This window comes from Macaca thibetana, chromosome 2, assembly GCF_024542745.1.
Source record: "Macaca thibetana thibetana isolate TM-01 chromosome 2, ASM2454274v1, whole genome shotgun sequence".
Taxonomy (NCBI): domain Eukaryota; kingdom Metazoa; phylum Chordata; class Mammalia; order Primates; family Cercopithecidae; genus Macaca; species Macaca thibetana.
In genome coordinates, this window is record NC_065579.1 from 71,026,884 (window position 1) to 71,044,283 (window position 17,400).

Consider the following 17,400-nt stretch of genomic DNA (forward strand, 5'->3'; position numbering starts at 1 on the left):
TTCTAAGGGGGGTACCTTTGGTGGGGCTTTCTATTCCATAATCTTGCTCCATCCCTATTTTACATTTTCAATATTGATGCGTCTTAAGAAAGCAAACTAACAATATCAGTACAGCATGATACATGCTGTAATGAGAGACACACAAATGCAACAGGAGCACACAGAAAGAAACACCTATGTCTGCGTAAGAGACTTCAAAAAGTCTAAAATGTGGAGGATACATAGGCGTCTGCCAATTAATAGAAGACAGGGAATTGAAGGCAGAAGGAAGAGCACGTTGCAAAGCCATGAAACTGCATGGTGAGAAAAGATAATAATTTGATATGACTGGAGCATTAAATGAATTTGAAAGAGAAAAGTGGGAAGTGAAGTGGGACTAGTAGATGGGGAAGCTTTGTATAAAAGTTTAAGAATTCTGGAGTTCATATTTACATAGAGGGCAGAGATGAAAGACTGAAAAATTGTTCTGCAAGCTTCTTGCAAATTAGCAGAATGGAGGGCAGATTAGAGTCAGATCAGTCCGAAAATAAAGAAATATGTTAGAAAACCTTTGCAGTATTTTGGGAAAAAGAAGATAAGATTTTGCATTATAGCAGTAGCAGCTGAGATGGAGAGGTGAAACTGATCAACATATTTTGATGATAAAATCAACAGGAATTGGCAGTTGATTGTTGAAGTTCAAGAAAAAGTTTACATGCTAGGTAATACAGTAAAATAAGTAAGTTTGGTAGAATTTATGGTGGTTAATTTTGGTAGAATTTTTGGTAGAATTTATGGGGTGTGGCTAAGGAGTGGAAGATGAATTTCTATGTAATTTATGTTTGCATATATTTTCGAATACACCAAAAACTTATATTCACTCAAAGAGTCTCAAAGACTATCATCAATCACTTTATATGCACCCTCCTCTTCATAACCAACTGTCTTGAAATCTATCATGCTAACTGGATCTTTAAGTTGGGCATTAAATAAGATTGAAATTTTACCAAGGAACAAAAGTCAAGACTCAGAGAAGGAGAAATTTGCCTAAGTGGATATAAGTGATAAATAGTGTTGTCAGGATTCAACCTGGACTCTATGACTCCAGTGCCATATTTTTTCCACCATATTTAAAATATCCCATCAATATCATAAAACAGAGATGAACTGATATATTTAATTAAAAGGTTCTTAATGTGTTTGATATTCTTCAGATTAACTTCAATTTCTAATTAACTGAGTCTCTTCAATACCAAAGCAATAATATCTAATTGACTATGCCTGGCCACTATCTTATCAAAGCAACATTTCATTTTCTGTTTTTTCTATTGAATTTGTGAGAACATTGGAAGCTGTCAAGGTGTGACATATTGAGAGTCCAATAAAGATTAAATCCCTGAGTATGTGATTTGAAAAAATTTAATGAAATACTTTGCCCAGTTGTCTAGGACTACTGTTAAGTAACCATCAACCAACACCTTTTCCAAATATAGATTTCCAAAAACGTAAGTAGCTAGCCAGTCTATTTTAAAAACTGACACAATCTCTCAGAGAAATTCAGATCCCAGAGTTGATTTGGGTAGGAACCAGGGAAGCAAAACTAAATTAATTAAAAGAACAATGTTACTTACTTTATCCTGGGAGAAGCTGAAAAGTTGTTTTCTTTCCACAAAGAATTGGACGGCTATTACACTGGCTGAGTGGCCCCAAAGGACACCCACTGGTTTAGAGACAACATAGGGATTCCAAAGGCAAACTTTATTGTTAATGCCAGCAGTTGCTAATCAGAATTAGAAAGAAAAAAAAGTTTAGTAGCATAAATAGCCCACAGCATTTTCTTTGTGAAATGAGTTTACCGTATAACTGTAGCTTGATAAATGTCAACTGTAGATTGACTAATGCACCCTGTTTTGCCGTTGTCTAACTAGACCAGGCTAATAGGGCATGAGTTCTGTCAATAGAAATAGTTGAAATGGAGGGAGTAGGGAAGAAAAAATTCATGAAGGGGAAAAGGCTACGTATGAGGTGAAAGAAAACATATAGTCCCATTTAGAAACCAACCAACAGCCCAACCAGGAAGGGACAGAATCCTTCTTTCTAATCCTGATATTTCCCCTCTCCAGCCAGCTTCACCTAGAAATGTAGGCAGTGTTAAAGTTATCCCAAGTGTAAGAAAGAAAGAAAACAATGTTGAAAGTTCACAAATTAATTAAAAAGTATAAAAAGACAAATTATCAAATAATCAAGTACAGTCATGCATTTCATAACATTTCAGTCAATAGCATACAGCATATACGAATATGGTCCCATGAGACTATAATATGGTATTTTTACTGTACCTTTTATATGTTTAGATACATAAATACCATTGTGTTACAGTTGTCTACAGCGTTTAGTAAGTCACATGATATAGAAGTTTGTAGCCTAGGAGCAATAGGCTATAGCATATAGCTTAGCTGTGTAGTAGGCTACACCATCTCTTTGTGTAAGTACACTCTGTGATGTTCACACAATGGAAAATCACCTAATGATGCCTTTCTATCCCCATCATTAAGCAATGCACGACTGTATGTGCAAGCAAACAAGCAGCACAAATATACTTTTGACCTGCTTTATTAATGGAATAAGATATTTTTGAACATCAATCAGTTATATTTAGGGAGCTCTTCAAGAGCAGGAAATGTATCTATTCAATACAACACAATACTCTTTGTTGCTTCCTAGTTTAGGGCCAGTTGTGGAGCTGAACTTAATCATCCTTATTTTTTCCAGCACCATAGCAGGTACAAAGTAATTATTATTCTACAGAGATTGAAATGATTAACCAATCAATGTATTAAATAGTTGCTATTTGAGTCCTTGCCAAAATGAGTCACCAACTCCTCTATCCTTCTCTAATAAATCTACAGTACTCCTTGAAGATTTGATGTTGGCATATTCATGAATTCATATTCAAGGTATCTGTTACTGTGATTGTCAGGTATTATTTTGGGAATTTTATGGACACAGCTCCTTAGCTAATATTAATACTCTTTGTATGAATGACAACTATTGAATGTGAGTTAATATGACCCACTCTGTAGACCATGTGCATGCTCTGTAACTACCCTATTAATTTTTCAATAATACATCTATACTTCATTTTTATGTTTGAACTAATATCAATATGTATATCAAATTATCAGCTTTCAGAATATCTAAATTTTTAATTTAAATAGTTAATGCCTGAGAAACTTTATATTTCCTCAGCTAAAATATACTTCTTTTTTACATTGAAAGAACTCCCCTCTAGTAAACAAACCTAGGATAATCTGAACATTTTCAAAAATCATTAGAGATTGTATTCTGAAAGGTAATTGAAAAACAGTCTATATTTTGCAGTTCCCTTGTGTATGGATGTGTGTGTGTGTGTGTGTGTGTGTGTGTGTGTGTGTGCATGCGCTGGTAGTGGTAGCTGTAGTAGTAGCAATGAAAAAATGCATTTGTTTGGGTGGAGCATTTGGTGGTGTTAGGAAGATGGCAGAATGGCAGATGCTGCACAAACTGTCTTCCTTCTCTGTATCATTTTACACCCTTCACCAATTGTAATAAAAAAGACTCATTAAAGCATTGGGCACTTTCTCATATTTTTACCCCAATGTAGTTCATATACACTGCCCGTCATAATGCATCATTATCAGACATTCTCAGGCAATAAAATGTGAGCTGCTCAAGATGGTCTCTCTAGCAATAAAACAACAAGGTGGAGAAGGCTCCATGCATACAAATGCACCCCAGACTATTTATGAGGCCCTCATAGTTATCAAGATTTATTTTACCTACCAATTAAATTGAGCCGAGAGTGATAATCAAAAGCATGAATGCCCTGGGCAATGTTGAAGGATGTCATATGAAGATGCTTTTTTGATTTCTCTCTCCAAGCTAGCACCACACTCTTTGTATTGCTGGTTGTACTGGAAATGATAGCATCTAAAGATGCATTGTAAGTAACTAATAAAAAATTAAAAAGAGAAAAACAATCTTTAGTTGATTCTTCACAAGATATTAGTAAAATGGAGCTGTTTTAACATGTAAAGTTAAAAATTAAACTCAAACTATGATGATACAAACTGACACTTAAAAAACACCTCACAAACCCCTTCTCCCACCTCCCACAAAACAATTCCATTGAGAAGTTACAGGAAATTCTACATTCTGACTTTGCCCCCAATCTAGAGATATCTTGAAGTTTTAAAAATTGGAACACAGGGCACGAAACAATGTTAATCACAATAATCATATGGGGTTCTGAAGCTGTAAGATGAGTAATTGGCCAAATTCCTATGTTCCTCCTCCTGGGTCTGGGACAAGCAGGAGCTTATCAACCATCTGCTGCTCCCCAAAGGTCCAGCTCATGCCTAAACAGTGGTTTATTTAAATTTTGACTGATCTAAACTGTTGGAGAGTGAAATGCCCAGGACTCAACTCCTTGCCAAGATTCACAAACAAAGCTACAGGCTCAGGTCAAAGTGGCTCTTCTGCATTCCTGATGAGCCAGTGCCAGACATTGTGGAGCAAATTCACACTTTCCAAGCAAGGATAAAGATCCTACTACCTTTTGTTAGGAGAACCTTGCCATTACTCTCACACTTACAGGCTCCAGAAGGCCAATGAACAGCCATAGCTGCTCTTTGATCAACTTGAAACCACCATGCCCTCTGTGGTTAGGCAGAAGTTCTCTTTGGCATTGTGCTCAATTATTTGTGTCCCACAGTTGGAGGATTTCTGATTTGACCTCAAGATCAAATTCCTGCCCCACACAAAGAGGAATGCTGTTGCTTTATAAAGCTTAAGGGAAGTTTTTTTTAGTAGAATGGCTCAGAAATATTTGTGATCAATTTATTACGTAGAATCAGGGGTAACGTATTCTGGGGAGTCAATTCTCAATGGATTGCTAGCATTTCTGCACTTCTTGTGAAGCTAAGAACTCACTGTCCTTTGTTCTGGATTATCTTTTCAAAGAGTTTTTATTTGCATAGCAAACGGCCATAGAATGTAAAGATAGCATCTCCCTTTGCCCAGATTAATAAAGATAATGTCTTCCTCTGGAGCAAAAGTTAGGCATGCCTTCTGTCCAACATAAAAGATTCAGATTCCTTAGGTTTGGGGTTCCTTTACTGTAATGGAATACAGTGCCTGTGCAGGGATTTGTCTGGGCCCATCTGCATTGCCTCTGTGGACTTGATGGCCAGGGGAACTGAAATAAATGTGATGATATTTATGCTGTTGCTCTCCTGAGAATAATAGTCTTTTTTTCTCTCTGACATGGAAGTCTTATGTCCTCTGTCATTGTAAGATTTTTAACGTTTCTCTCTCCAAGTAAGCATCACAATATTTGTATTGCTCATTATGCTGGAAATGGTAAGCAAACTTGTTAATAGGTAACTAGAAAATAACATAAAAGTTTAGACCCTTCACAGTTCTTAATGGGCACTGCTATGGTCTGAATGCTTGTATTTCTGGCCTTCTCCCCACCCCCCAACCACCTAATTCATATGTTGAAACCTTCACCCACAAGATGATGATACAAGGAGGTGGAAATTTTGAAAGGTAATTAGGTCAGGAGAGTAGAACATTCAAGAATGGGATGAATGCCCTTATATAGGAGGTCCAAGGAAGCTTGTCTGCCCCTTCCGCTATGTGAGGGCACAGGTGGAAGGCACTGTCTAGGAAGCAGAAAGTAGGTCCCCACCAGACAGCAAATCTGACGGTGCCTTAATCTTTGACTCCCAGCCTCCAGAACTATGAGAATAAATTTCTGCTTCATAAAAAGAGCATCCCTTATTAAAGAGTTAAAAACAGTATCCAGTTTTACTATTTTGGTATGATAACTTAATTTGCTGTGTGTGTGTGTGTGTGTGTGTGTGTATACATATACATATAGAGTATATATACACACATATATTTGTAATATGCGTATGTGTGTGTATATATATGTACACACACACACATAGGTATTTACACATTTCCAATTACTAAAGGCAAGAAAGTTCTGAGAAGCAGGAAAATAGCTCAATGCATTCCTTTTCCTCTTACATATTCAATTGGGCTGTCTCTAAATGTAACTAGATTTATTCATTCAAGAGCTCATATTGATATATAAACAGTTTGATTTAGAAAATTTCATAGCTATCTCCCTAGGAAATAAATGGCTTAACACAACCAATTTATAACTAAATTAATGAAGTTGAGACTATTCAATGTGTCATTTACAGATATCGTCTCTCAAAACATGGCATTCAATCCTCAAAGATGTATTGGGCATCTACAATGTGTTCTGTGCTATGATAAAGATAACAAGGAAAGAAATAGACTAGACGCAGCCTGGACTTCAATTATATGGCCCCAAACTTGGAAGAAAAAACATGTAAATCAAACAATTAGAGACAATTTTAGCACATCATAAAGTGATAAATTGAATGATACAAAATGTATAACAGAATTTCAAAGAAGAAAGAAATCAGTGTGCCTTTCAGCGTTTAAGAGACATTTGGTGAATGTTGACAAAAAGCATTTCAATAGATGAGAGGCCATTACAAATCACCTGTGTGGGAAACAAAAGGTAAACTCCAGAATTGAGAGTTGAAAAAGAGCTAATCTACTTCTATATCTCATAGGTAAAGAAATAGAGATGCATCCACACAGTTTCAATGATTTGCCAAAGTCAGCAAGTAATTGTCAAACTCAGGTCTGAAGTTCTGAGATTAACTCTTAAGTTTGGTGTTATGACATGCAATATTATAAATCGAAGCTTAGGACACTAGTATTTGGCAGAGCCAGAGTACAAATTCAGAATACAGGGCCTGATCTCTTGACTACGGGAACGCAGCTTCTCAAATTTCAACATGCACACAACTCACCATGTGAAAATGCAGATTCTCATTCAATGTAAACCTGAGACTCTGCATTTCTCATATCCCCAGGTGTTGCTCCTGACGCTCTCTGAGAACCACACAAAGTAGCAAAGCACTAGAATGCAAGTGTTGCCATTATTTTATACTCTAGAGAGTATATGAATCCATAGTTCTTAAAATTTGGGAGGTCGAACATCCCTTTGGGAATCTTATGAAAACTGTAGACCCTCTCCATCAGAAAGGTAAACATGCATACAAAATTTTATATAAAATATCATGATCTTGAGAACCTCCTCACTATACTCATAAAGCCCAACCATAATAGTTCTGAGGAACTTAGGTGATAAACCTCCAGCCATAGGTAATTTTGGAGTGAGAAATTATTCTTCACCTGCTTCCTCAAGTGGTTCTTAAAATTTCTATTACTAATGATGTACGTCCTTTGTGTTAGTCAATACCCACTTTAGGCTCCTCTTTTAAGCTTCCACTTCTTTAATGTAAATGAGTGTAACTGGCCCTTGATACTGGCATACTGCTAGTAGCAGATTATTTCTAAGAGGAAAATAAAGAGAGAATGGGATACAAAGGAGACATTCAGAAAGGGGACCAGAGTAGAGCTGGCTTACAGAGCTGGCTCACAGAATAATTCACTGGGAAGTGTGTCATGAAACACAAAAGTGCTGCCAAAGGCCAAAATGGTCTGTTTCTCCACTCTGCCTAGAATTTACTTGGATAGTGTTATAAAGGTAGAGAGGACAGTGACCCCTTTCCTCCTCATGATAAATGTCATGGCCAATACCCCTATAACCAAAGACAGGTTAACAAGAGAAAAGCACAAAAAATTCATTTGATCATAGATTTACATGACACAGGAACCTTCAGAATGAAGACCCAAAGATATACAAGACACTGTCCATTTTTATACTTAGGTTCTATGACACAGGGAGAGCCATGTAGAAATGTGACTGGGAAAAAGGAATATGCGTTAATGGAAATAGACTGGGTGGAAAACCCAGCAAGTTTTGTCTGTTCAGATTCTTCTTGACTTCTCTATACGGCATTTCTTTCTCCTGGGTATGGGGTAGGACCACTCTAGAATGAGGGATGTCATTCCATTTCTTTATGGTCAGGTGTTACACTAAATGTAGGGGAATGTTAGAATAATATTTTCAGACTTTACGGCTACCTTTGGGGAAAAGGAGTTCTAGCTTCTATGACCTGGCTCAGGAAAGAATGAGCAGGAGAGACAGACGGGCAGGAGAAGGTCAGAGAAAGACTTTGCTCTGGAGGCTGCTTCTGAGGTTTTCATTTTTGGGTATCATTTTCAGAGCCCCAACAGTACGTTTATTGCTTATCCCCCATATGGAATTTCTCTTTGACCTATGACTACTTTAAATAATTATTGGATTATTTTTTGAATCGCTCCCATGTACAAGTACCACTCTGGGTGCTCACACCCTATAATAATCTTTAGTGGGTAAATTATTCCAAGTTTCCTAATGAGAAGATAGCAATCTGAAAGCCAACTTGCTCAAGGGCACAAAGCTAATTGGAGGTGGAGAAGAGATTGAACCCAGTCCTGTTTGGCTGTCAACTCTCCCTTCCTGTGCTATTGCCTCCATCTTTTGTACTAAGCCTCACTGCGATGTGTATCACAGGTCCAGACCTGGGGTTCTTCTTATTACCAACTACCTTTCTGTTCCCATACCCTCAATACCAGACCAAGCTCCTAATTTGTCTTGAGTCTTCCCTTCCCTGATCACTTCACTCTGATCCCCAAGGGAACAGTATTTCTATGTCCTCCTTGGTCTCTCTCATCGTTTTCCTTCCTTTCTTCTTAATAAAAGGAAGGAAGAAAGGAAAAAAGGGAGGGAGGGAGGAAAAAAGAGAGGGAGGGAGGAAAAAAGGGAGGGAGAGAGGAAGAGAAAGAAAGGCAAGGATCTGGGAAGTAATTCATTTCTATAAAGGAGAATCCTTTAAGTTTTATTAGAGAGCAATTAATTTCAGGGACATAAAGTCCCATGATTACCTGCTGCACTACTACTACTACTGTACTAGAAGTTCCAATAGTATAAAATCTGATGGCAATGATTCTCATTCAGGAAGCAGCCTCACTGAAAATATTCTCTTTGTTTACAAAAAAGGCTTATTATAACCTGACACTCAGTCAAACAATATTATAAGACCTAAACTATACAACATAATACTACAATTATATCTTCAAGTGCATGGAAATCCCATAATATAATTACAATACAATCATAATAAAATATTCCTACCCAGAAAATTACTTCGTCATGTGTTTCCCCATTTCATCCAACTATCATCTTTAGTTTTCAGGTTATAAAGAAATACATAGAAGGAAGTGTATGCTGCTCTGGCATCCGAAGTATTGCTTTATGATTTAAATCTCCAGGTTACAAAACGACATTTATGGGCCTGAAGTGTTACATATTGGAGGCTCAACAATTCACACTTAATGTCTAAACCAAGATACAACTTGTTTCTGATTAAATTGTAGAATGCCAGAGTTCTTGAGAATGCCTGAGTAAAAGGTGAGAGAAAAGCCATTTCCTTAAAATCAAATTGTCTGATAAATAAAAATGTTTTTCTCATTTCTTGAATTGAGGTAAGGAAATGATAGGTTATGATGGAAAAGTTTTAAAAACATCAAGCTAAGGAATAGGATAAGCTGGTAAAATAAATGATTTCTTGTTCATATTCTCAGTAAGTTTTGGAATTGGTAGAGGAAAATATTTTAAAATTACTTTTATATAACATCATAGAGAAAAAAACAACTTGATTATATTTGTCCGTTAAGATGCTGACTTTCAACTCTTTAATTCTCTTGCCACACAGTCATAAAAAAAGATATTAAGGAACCCTGCCATTGATCTGTGTCCTCATGTGTGCTGTCAAAATGACCCTCTGTAACAGCAATTAGTTAATGTGGGAAAGTGATTTGAAAATGAAAGGTGATACCTAAAAACTAAGTAAGTAATGCTTAGTAAGTAAGTAACGCTATTAAGTGCACTTAGAGTAAGATAAAATATGGCACTCTATAACGTTTGCCAACTGACAGACATTGTGGCAGGGTAGGAAAGAAGACTCCACCAATTCTCCCCTCTACCCAGGCAAGGACAACAAGTTAACAATCTACACAGAAAAAACATTTTTATACAAAACAAAAATTAGGTGAGCCCTCATTGTACCTGGTTTTCACTTCATATCATTGAAAGAAGCACTGAAGAGATAGAAAAAAAAAAAAAACAGTCCTGAATCACTAATGCCACCCTTCCCCACCCCTAGCAGCAGCTGTGTGGTGCTGAGAGCTTCTCTGGGAACTGGGGGAGAAAGAGCACAGCAATTGTGTGGCATTGAATTCTGTGCGTCCTGGTAGAGCAGAAAGGAAACCTGGACCAAACTCAACTGATGCCCACCCACAGAGGGAACCTTAGCAGAGGGGAATCACCCAGCCCAGGGGTCTGACCTTGAGCACCAGTAAACCTCACCACTGAGGGCTACAGAACACTTTGTCTCCAAATAAACTTGAAATGCCATAAAGTTCTAAGCTATGAAGACTGCAACTCATAAGTGAGTCCTTGTGAGGAACTAGGCCCAGAAACAATGGACTGAGGGGGCACGACATACTGAGACACCAGCTGGGGCAGCCAAGGGAGGGCTGGCATCACCCTCTCTTAACCCTAGGCTGCAGAGCTCACAGCTCCAAAACAGGTGCCTTCCTTTCACTTGAGGAGCGGAGAGGGAAGAGTGGGGAGGGCTTTGCCTTGCATCTAGGATATCAGCTCAACCATAGCAGGAGAGGGCATTGGTTAGAGTTGTAAGGCCCCCAACCCAGGCCCTCATTCCTGGATGACACTTCTACACAACCTGGGCCAGAAGGGAACCCACTACCTTGAAAGAAAGGAGCCATTCCTGGCAGCATTCATCACCTGCTAACTGAAGAGCCCTCGTCCCCTGATGCAATATTCAGGTATTACATCGAGGGCTTTGGATGAGCCTCTGAGACTTGCTGGCTTCAGGTGAGACTCGGCATATTACTAGCTGTGGAGGCTATGGGGAAAAATTCCTCCTGCTTGAGAAAAGCAGAGGGAAAAGTAAAGGGGACTTTGTCTTGCACCTTAGGTACCAGCATGGCCACAGGGGTGTAGAGCACCCAAGCAGGCTCTTAGCTGACCCCAATTCCAAGACTTGACTCTTGGATGGAATTTCTGACCTGCCTTTGTCCAGAGAGGAGTCCACTGCCCTGAAGGGTAAGCCCCGGGTCAGGCAGCATTCAGACAAGCTGACTTAAGAAACAGTGGGCCATTAGGGAACATCAACAGTAGTCTGGAAGTACTCTTCTTGGCCTGGGGGAGCAGTGGCTACAGAGTGAGGCTTCTCTGCCTTTGGAAAAAGGAGTAAAGAGTGGGAAGAACTGCATCTTGCTGTTTGAGTGCCAGCTCAGCTGCAATAAGAGAACACCAGGTAGACTTCTAAAGTTTTTGACTCTAGTCCCTGACTTGCAGATGGCATTTTGGGACCCACCCAGGGGCTGGGGGACCTTGCTGCCCTAAAGGCAAAGACACAGGCCTGGCTGGATTTGCCACTGGCTTATTGCAGAGCCCCAGAGCCTTGAGTGAACATAGGCAGTAGCCTGGGAGTGGTTAAAGCAGGTCTTCAGTGAGACCTAGCGCTGGGCTGGCTTCAGGTCTGACCTAGCACAGTCACAGTAGTGGTGGCCACTGGGGTGCTTGTGTCACTCCACCCCCAGCTTTAGGTGGCTCAGAACACAGAGAGAGAGACTTTGTATGTTTGGGAGAAAATAAGGGAGAGAACAAGAGTCTCTGGTAATCCAGAGAATTTTCCCAGATCAGGTCTGAGGTCTGAAATGCTAAGAATACTTTAATCAGAAAGAAAAGGACATTCATGGGCAATGAATAGTCACCTGAAGGTACAAAACTCACTGGTGATAGTAAGTGCACAGAAAACCACAGAATATCCTAACACTGTAACTGTGCTGTGTAAACTACTCTTATCTGAAATAGAAAGACTAAATGATGAACCAATCAATACTAATAACTATGACTTTTCAAGGCATAGTACAATAAGATATAAATAGAAATAACAAAAAGATAAAAAGCAGAGGGACGAAGTTAAAGTGTAGAGTTTTGATTAGTTTTCTTTGTGTTTCTTTATGCAAATAGTGTTGTTCTCAGCTTAAAATAATGGGTTATACAATAGTATTTGCAAGTCTCATGGTAGCCCCAAACCAAAAAACATATGAATATACAAAGCAAAGCAAGAAACTAAATCATATCACCAGAGACAACCACCTTCATTAGAGGAACATAAGGAGGAAAGAGAGAAGGAAGAGAAAACCAGATAACAAATCACAAAATGGCAGGAGTAAGTTTTTACTCACCATTAATAATATTGAATGTAAATGGATTAAACTCTTTAATCAAAGACACAGACTGGCTGAATAGGCAGAAAAACAACATGCATTGATATGTGATCTTCAAGAAACACACTTCACTTATAAAGGCACACATAGACTGAAACATGGAAGATAAAAGGGATGAAAGAGATATTCCATGTCAATGAAAACCAAAAAAGAGTAGGAGTCATTATACTTTTATCACATAAAATGGATTTCAAGATAAAAACTATAAGAAGATACAAAGAACATCACCATGTAATGATAAAGGGGTCAATTCAGCAAGAGGATATAAAAAACTTTAAATATAAATGCACCCACCATGGGAGCACTTTGACATATAAGGCAAATATTATTAGAGCTGAAGAGAGAGATAGGCCTCGATACAATAATATCTGGAGACCTCAACACCCCACTTTCAGCACTGGACAGAACTTCTGGAAAGAAAATCAACAAACATCACACTTAATCTACACTATGGACCAAATGGATCCAATAGATATTTACACAATATTCCATCCAAGAGCTGCAGAATACACATTCTTTTCCTCAGCACATGAATCATTCTCAAAGATATACCGTATGTTAGGTATCAAAAAATATCTTAAGGCATTCAAAAAATTGAAATAATATTGAGTGTTTTCTCTGACCACAATGAATAAAACTAGAAACTAATAACAAGAGTAATTCTGGAAACTATACAAATGCATAGAAATTCAACAATAGTCTCTTGAATGACCAGTGAATCAGTGAAGAAATTAAGAAGGAAATTGAAAAATTACTGAAAACAAATGATAATAGAAAAACTACATACCTATAGGATACAGTAAAAGCAGTACTAAGAGGAAAGGTTATAGCTAAAAATGCCTTCATCAAAAAAAAAAAGGAAAAACTTCAAATGAACAATCCAATGATGCGTCTTAAAGAACTAGAAAAGCAAGAATAAAACAAATCCAAAATTAGTAGAAGAAAATAAATAATAAAGATCAGAGCTGAAATAAATAAAATTGAAAAAAAAACAGATTAATGAAACAAAAAGTTTATTTTTGGAAAAGTTAAACAAAAGTGACAAAGCTTTAGCCAGACTAAGAAAAAAAGAGAGCATATCTAAATAAATATAATCAGAAACGGAAAAGGAGACATTATGATTGATACTGCAGAAATTCAAAGGATCGTTAATGGCTACTATGAGCAACTATATGCCAATAACTTGGAAAATCTAGAAGAAATGAAAAAATTCTTAGATACATAAAACCCACCAAGACTGAATTGGGAAGAAATCTTGTTATGTTAAGCAAAATAAGCCAGGCACAAAAAGACAAACATTGCATGTTCTCACTTATTTGTAGGATCTAAATATCAAAACAATTGAACTCATGAACATAGAGAGTGGACGGATAGTTATCAGAGGCTGGGAATCGTAGTGGGGGCCTAGTGGGGAGGTAAGGATTGTTAAAAAAAAAAAAATACTTAAAAAGAGTAAGGCTATTGTTTGACAGCACAACAGGGTGACTGTAGTCAATAATAACGTAATTGTATATTTTTAAATAACTCAAAGAGTGTAATTGGATTGTTTGTAACTCAAAGTATAAATGCTTGAGGTGATGGAAACCCCAGTTCCCAGATTGTACTTATTTCACATTTTATGCCAATATCAAAACATCTCATGCACCACATAAATATATACACCTATTCTGTACCCACAAAAAAATTTAAATTAAAAAATAAAGTATAACTGTCTATTCTATCTTTAAAATAAGAATTCAGCACTGCTAAGCATATTTAAAAATAATAATGCAATTAATTCAATTACTTTTCAAAACGCCAAGTAGGCCCATGTCCATGATACAAATGAATCATATTCTTCTACCATGCTACAGAATAAGCTGTAGGACATAGAGCCCTTTCCTCAAACCAGGGTCACTGCTCACAGCGGATTTCAACTGCTTTAAACATAGTGACAGAACTGGCAGGAAAGGCAGTGTGGTCTAGCTACCTCGGTAGGGTCTGGAAGACTGATTTAGATGCAGGGAAGTAGAGCCATTCACAAGCAAGATATTAAATCTGGCTTCTCTGCCAACTTAGCCCCTATCAATTATAAAGACTCCCTGAGGAGTCTGTATTCTAAATTTTCTGGCACTTGTTCCACTAATTAGTGTAGCAATTAGCGACTGGGTGTGGTGGCTCATACCTGTAATCCCAGCACTTCGGGAAGCCGAGGTGGGAGGATCACCTGAGTTCAGGAGTTTGAGACCAGCCTGGCTAACATGGTGAAACCCCGTCTCTACTAAAAATAGAAAAATTAGCCAGGCGTGGTGGCACGTGCCTGTAGTCCCAGGTACTTGGGAGGCTGAGGCAAGAGCATCCCTTGAACCTGGGAGACGGAGGTTGCGGTGAGCCGAGATTGTGCCACTGCAGCCTGGGTGACAGAGCAAGACTGTCTCAAAAAAAAAAAAAAAAGCAAAAAAAGCAATTAGTGATTTTGTTAACAGTTCAAACTGTTTTGTGTCTTCTTCTAACCCTGGTCAAATGGGAGAAAACATTTTCAACGCAATAAAATATCAATGACTTTTGTTGCTGGCAATTTCATGTTCATTCTTTCTTTCTTCCCTCCCCAACCCCCGCCGCCCCAGAGATGGAGTCTTGATCTGTCACCCAGGCTGGAGTGCAATGGGCAATGGTGCAATCTCAGCTCACTGCAACCTCTGCCTCCCAGGTTCAAGCAATTCTCATGCCTCAGCCTCCCAAGTAGCCGGGATTACAGGCGCCCGCCATCACACCTGGCTAATTTTTGTATTTTTAGTAGAGACAGGGTTTCTCCATGTTGGCCAGGCTGGTCTCGAATTCCTGAACTCAGGTGATCTGCCCACCTCAGCCTGCCCAAATGCTGCGATTACAGGCATGAGACAATGCTCATGGCCTCATTCTTTCAATATCTGCATTCCCAGACTATGGTTTCCAAGGTTTCCAATGATACTGTCTATATGAGGAGAAAATTATTAAAAAGGAAAATTCTCTGAAATTCAAGACATTTATATCTTAGCACTATTACACAAAATCTCTACAATTATTTTACAAGCATTTCAGAATGTAGTTATTTTTCCACTAAAATATGACACAGAACCACTCAGAGAAGATGAAAACATTCACTCCTTCAAAGCTTTAAATAAGAAATTTGAACCTTATCTTAAAGCAGTATGCTAATACTCTTATGTCTGAAACTGAGTTTTTCCTGTGACATTTCATTTTTACAGATATTTTATCCTTAGCGTCAATAAAAATTATTAGCATATTTGCTCATGGGTTTCTTTCTTTTCTCAACTGTATATTCCCTCTTCACACTGAGACAAAAATCACCAAAAATATTTCATGAAGAGTTCTAAGAATATCAAATCATGTTACTGGGGTAAAGAGAATCCCAAATTAAACAGCCATTGGTTGCTCGCTCCTGATACAGCAAATCTTGCAGACAAAGGAGCAGAATCCAAAACAACTACAAATCCCACTCTATTACATTTGAATCCATCCTGCCTTTCCTCCTTCTGCCTTCCTCTTCATTTCAGTCTTCCTCTCTTTTCTCGTATTGAAATAACTGAGCTTCAAACAACAACCAAAAGTCATATTTAAGTTTCTAATCTCTATTACTAAATCTAAGAAAAGGCATTCTTTCGTTGGTTAGGACTGAAGTATATTCACCTTTCAGAGGTACTTGAGGAGTATAGTGGTGATCACGGCTCACTGCAGCCTCAATCTCCTGGGCTGGGTGATCCTTCCAGCCTTGGCCTCCTGGGTAGCTAGGGCTACAGGCCCATGCCACCACACCCAGCTAATTTTTGTGGTTTTTATAGAGTACAGGGTTTTGCCTTGTTGCTCAGGCTGGTCTAAAACTCCTAGGCTCAAACAATCTACCCACCTTGGCCTCCTGAAATGCTAGGATTACAGGCATGGACCACCACTCCTGGCTCTCCATTAAAAAAAAAAAAAAAAGAAAGAAAGAAATTCTACAAATATTAACATAATTTATAATTTATTTTGGTATTTCTCTTTTCTTGTGAAAATTCACCCAATAATTTATCTAAGACCTTCAAAGTCAAATTGCAAAATGGCTTTTTTTGCTCAAAATCAAAACATAAAATCCCATAGTGGAAACTAATAGGAATTATTAATTAGAGACACAAGTGCAATTCTTTTAAAAAGAAAAAAGGAAGAAGAAAATTAATATAATGCTTTCACGGGACTTCAGATAGTTCATTTTGGCATACACTAATATTAAAATACAGCTCAGTTTCTCAGCATCAATAGATAAGCTTCCAGTTCTTCTCTGCCCTTAACTAATCTCAACAAGACACTCACTCCAGCATCTTTTGATGAATAAATTATCCATTGTTCCCTACAATAATTATCACAGAGCTCCTAGTACACAATACCATGTGCAGAAGGATACTTTGTTAAGTGTTACTGACTGGCTGCTTAGTTTTGAGTGCTTCAAAGTGAACATGATAATAAACAAACCTTGAAGTGATTATTTAAAAATCTTAGTCGGATGTTAGAAGTTAAGTTTCTTGGGATGGATCTAGATAACAGAATTCAGCTGAAATATGCTAGTGCTTAGTATGGTGCCTATTACATAGTAATTACCTAGCAAATGTTTTTTGGGTGAATATCACATAGAAGTTCCTATCCTTGCAGCTGGTAAAGGGCGTTAAGGTGACTGAAAGATCTCAACAAAAGAAAGAGACTAACTGATTGACAAATATTTATTGTATATTCACTATTTAAAAAGCATTGTGCTGGATTTCTGCTTCCAGCCATGATGGCATAACAAGCACTGAATTTAATCTCTCACCATAAACAACTGGAAAACTGGACAAATATTAGCAACAATATTTTCAGATTTTGACAGTAGGCAAAGTAGAACTGTGAACCCTGAAGGAAGAGAAACAAATGAAGTGGGCCCTACAATTGCTCTGCCTTTCTTGGAAGAAATTTCCAAACTATCAGCACACAGAGCAGGAAACCACACAGAGCCTAGCAGTCTCCAGAGTTGGAGAAACAAAGATTAGAGTTAGAGGACCATGAGGCAGCTAG

At 38.0% G+C, this 17,400-nt stretch overlaps 2 protein-coding genes across 5 annotated transcripts in view; one reads left to right on the forward strand and one right to left on the reverse strand.

The window, feature by feature from the left end:
- Window positions 1-17,400, forward strand: part of SERPINI1 (serpin family I member 1) — a 480,054-nt gene that overhangs the window by 255,887 nt on the left and 206,767 nt on the right. The gene's annotated exons all lie outside the window — the stretch shown is intronic.
- Window positions 1-17,400, reverse strand: part of WDR49 (WD repeat domain 49) — a 186,711-nt gene that overhangs the window by 127,687 nt on the left and 41,624 nt on the right. For all 4 annotated transcript variants that reach the window (XM_050779950.1, XM_050779952.1, XM_050779949.1 and 1 more), the window contains exons 6-7: window positions 3,802-3,969; window positions 1,611-1,759 (exon numbers count right to left, since the gene is read on the reverse strand). In XM_050779950.1, the coding sequence (XP_050635907.1) occupies window positions 1,611-1,759; window positions 3,802-3,969 (317 nt within the window). The remainder of the gene's footprint in view (window positions 1-1,610; window positions 1,760-3,801; window positions 3,970-17,400) is intronic.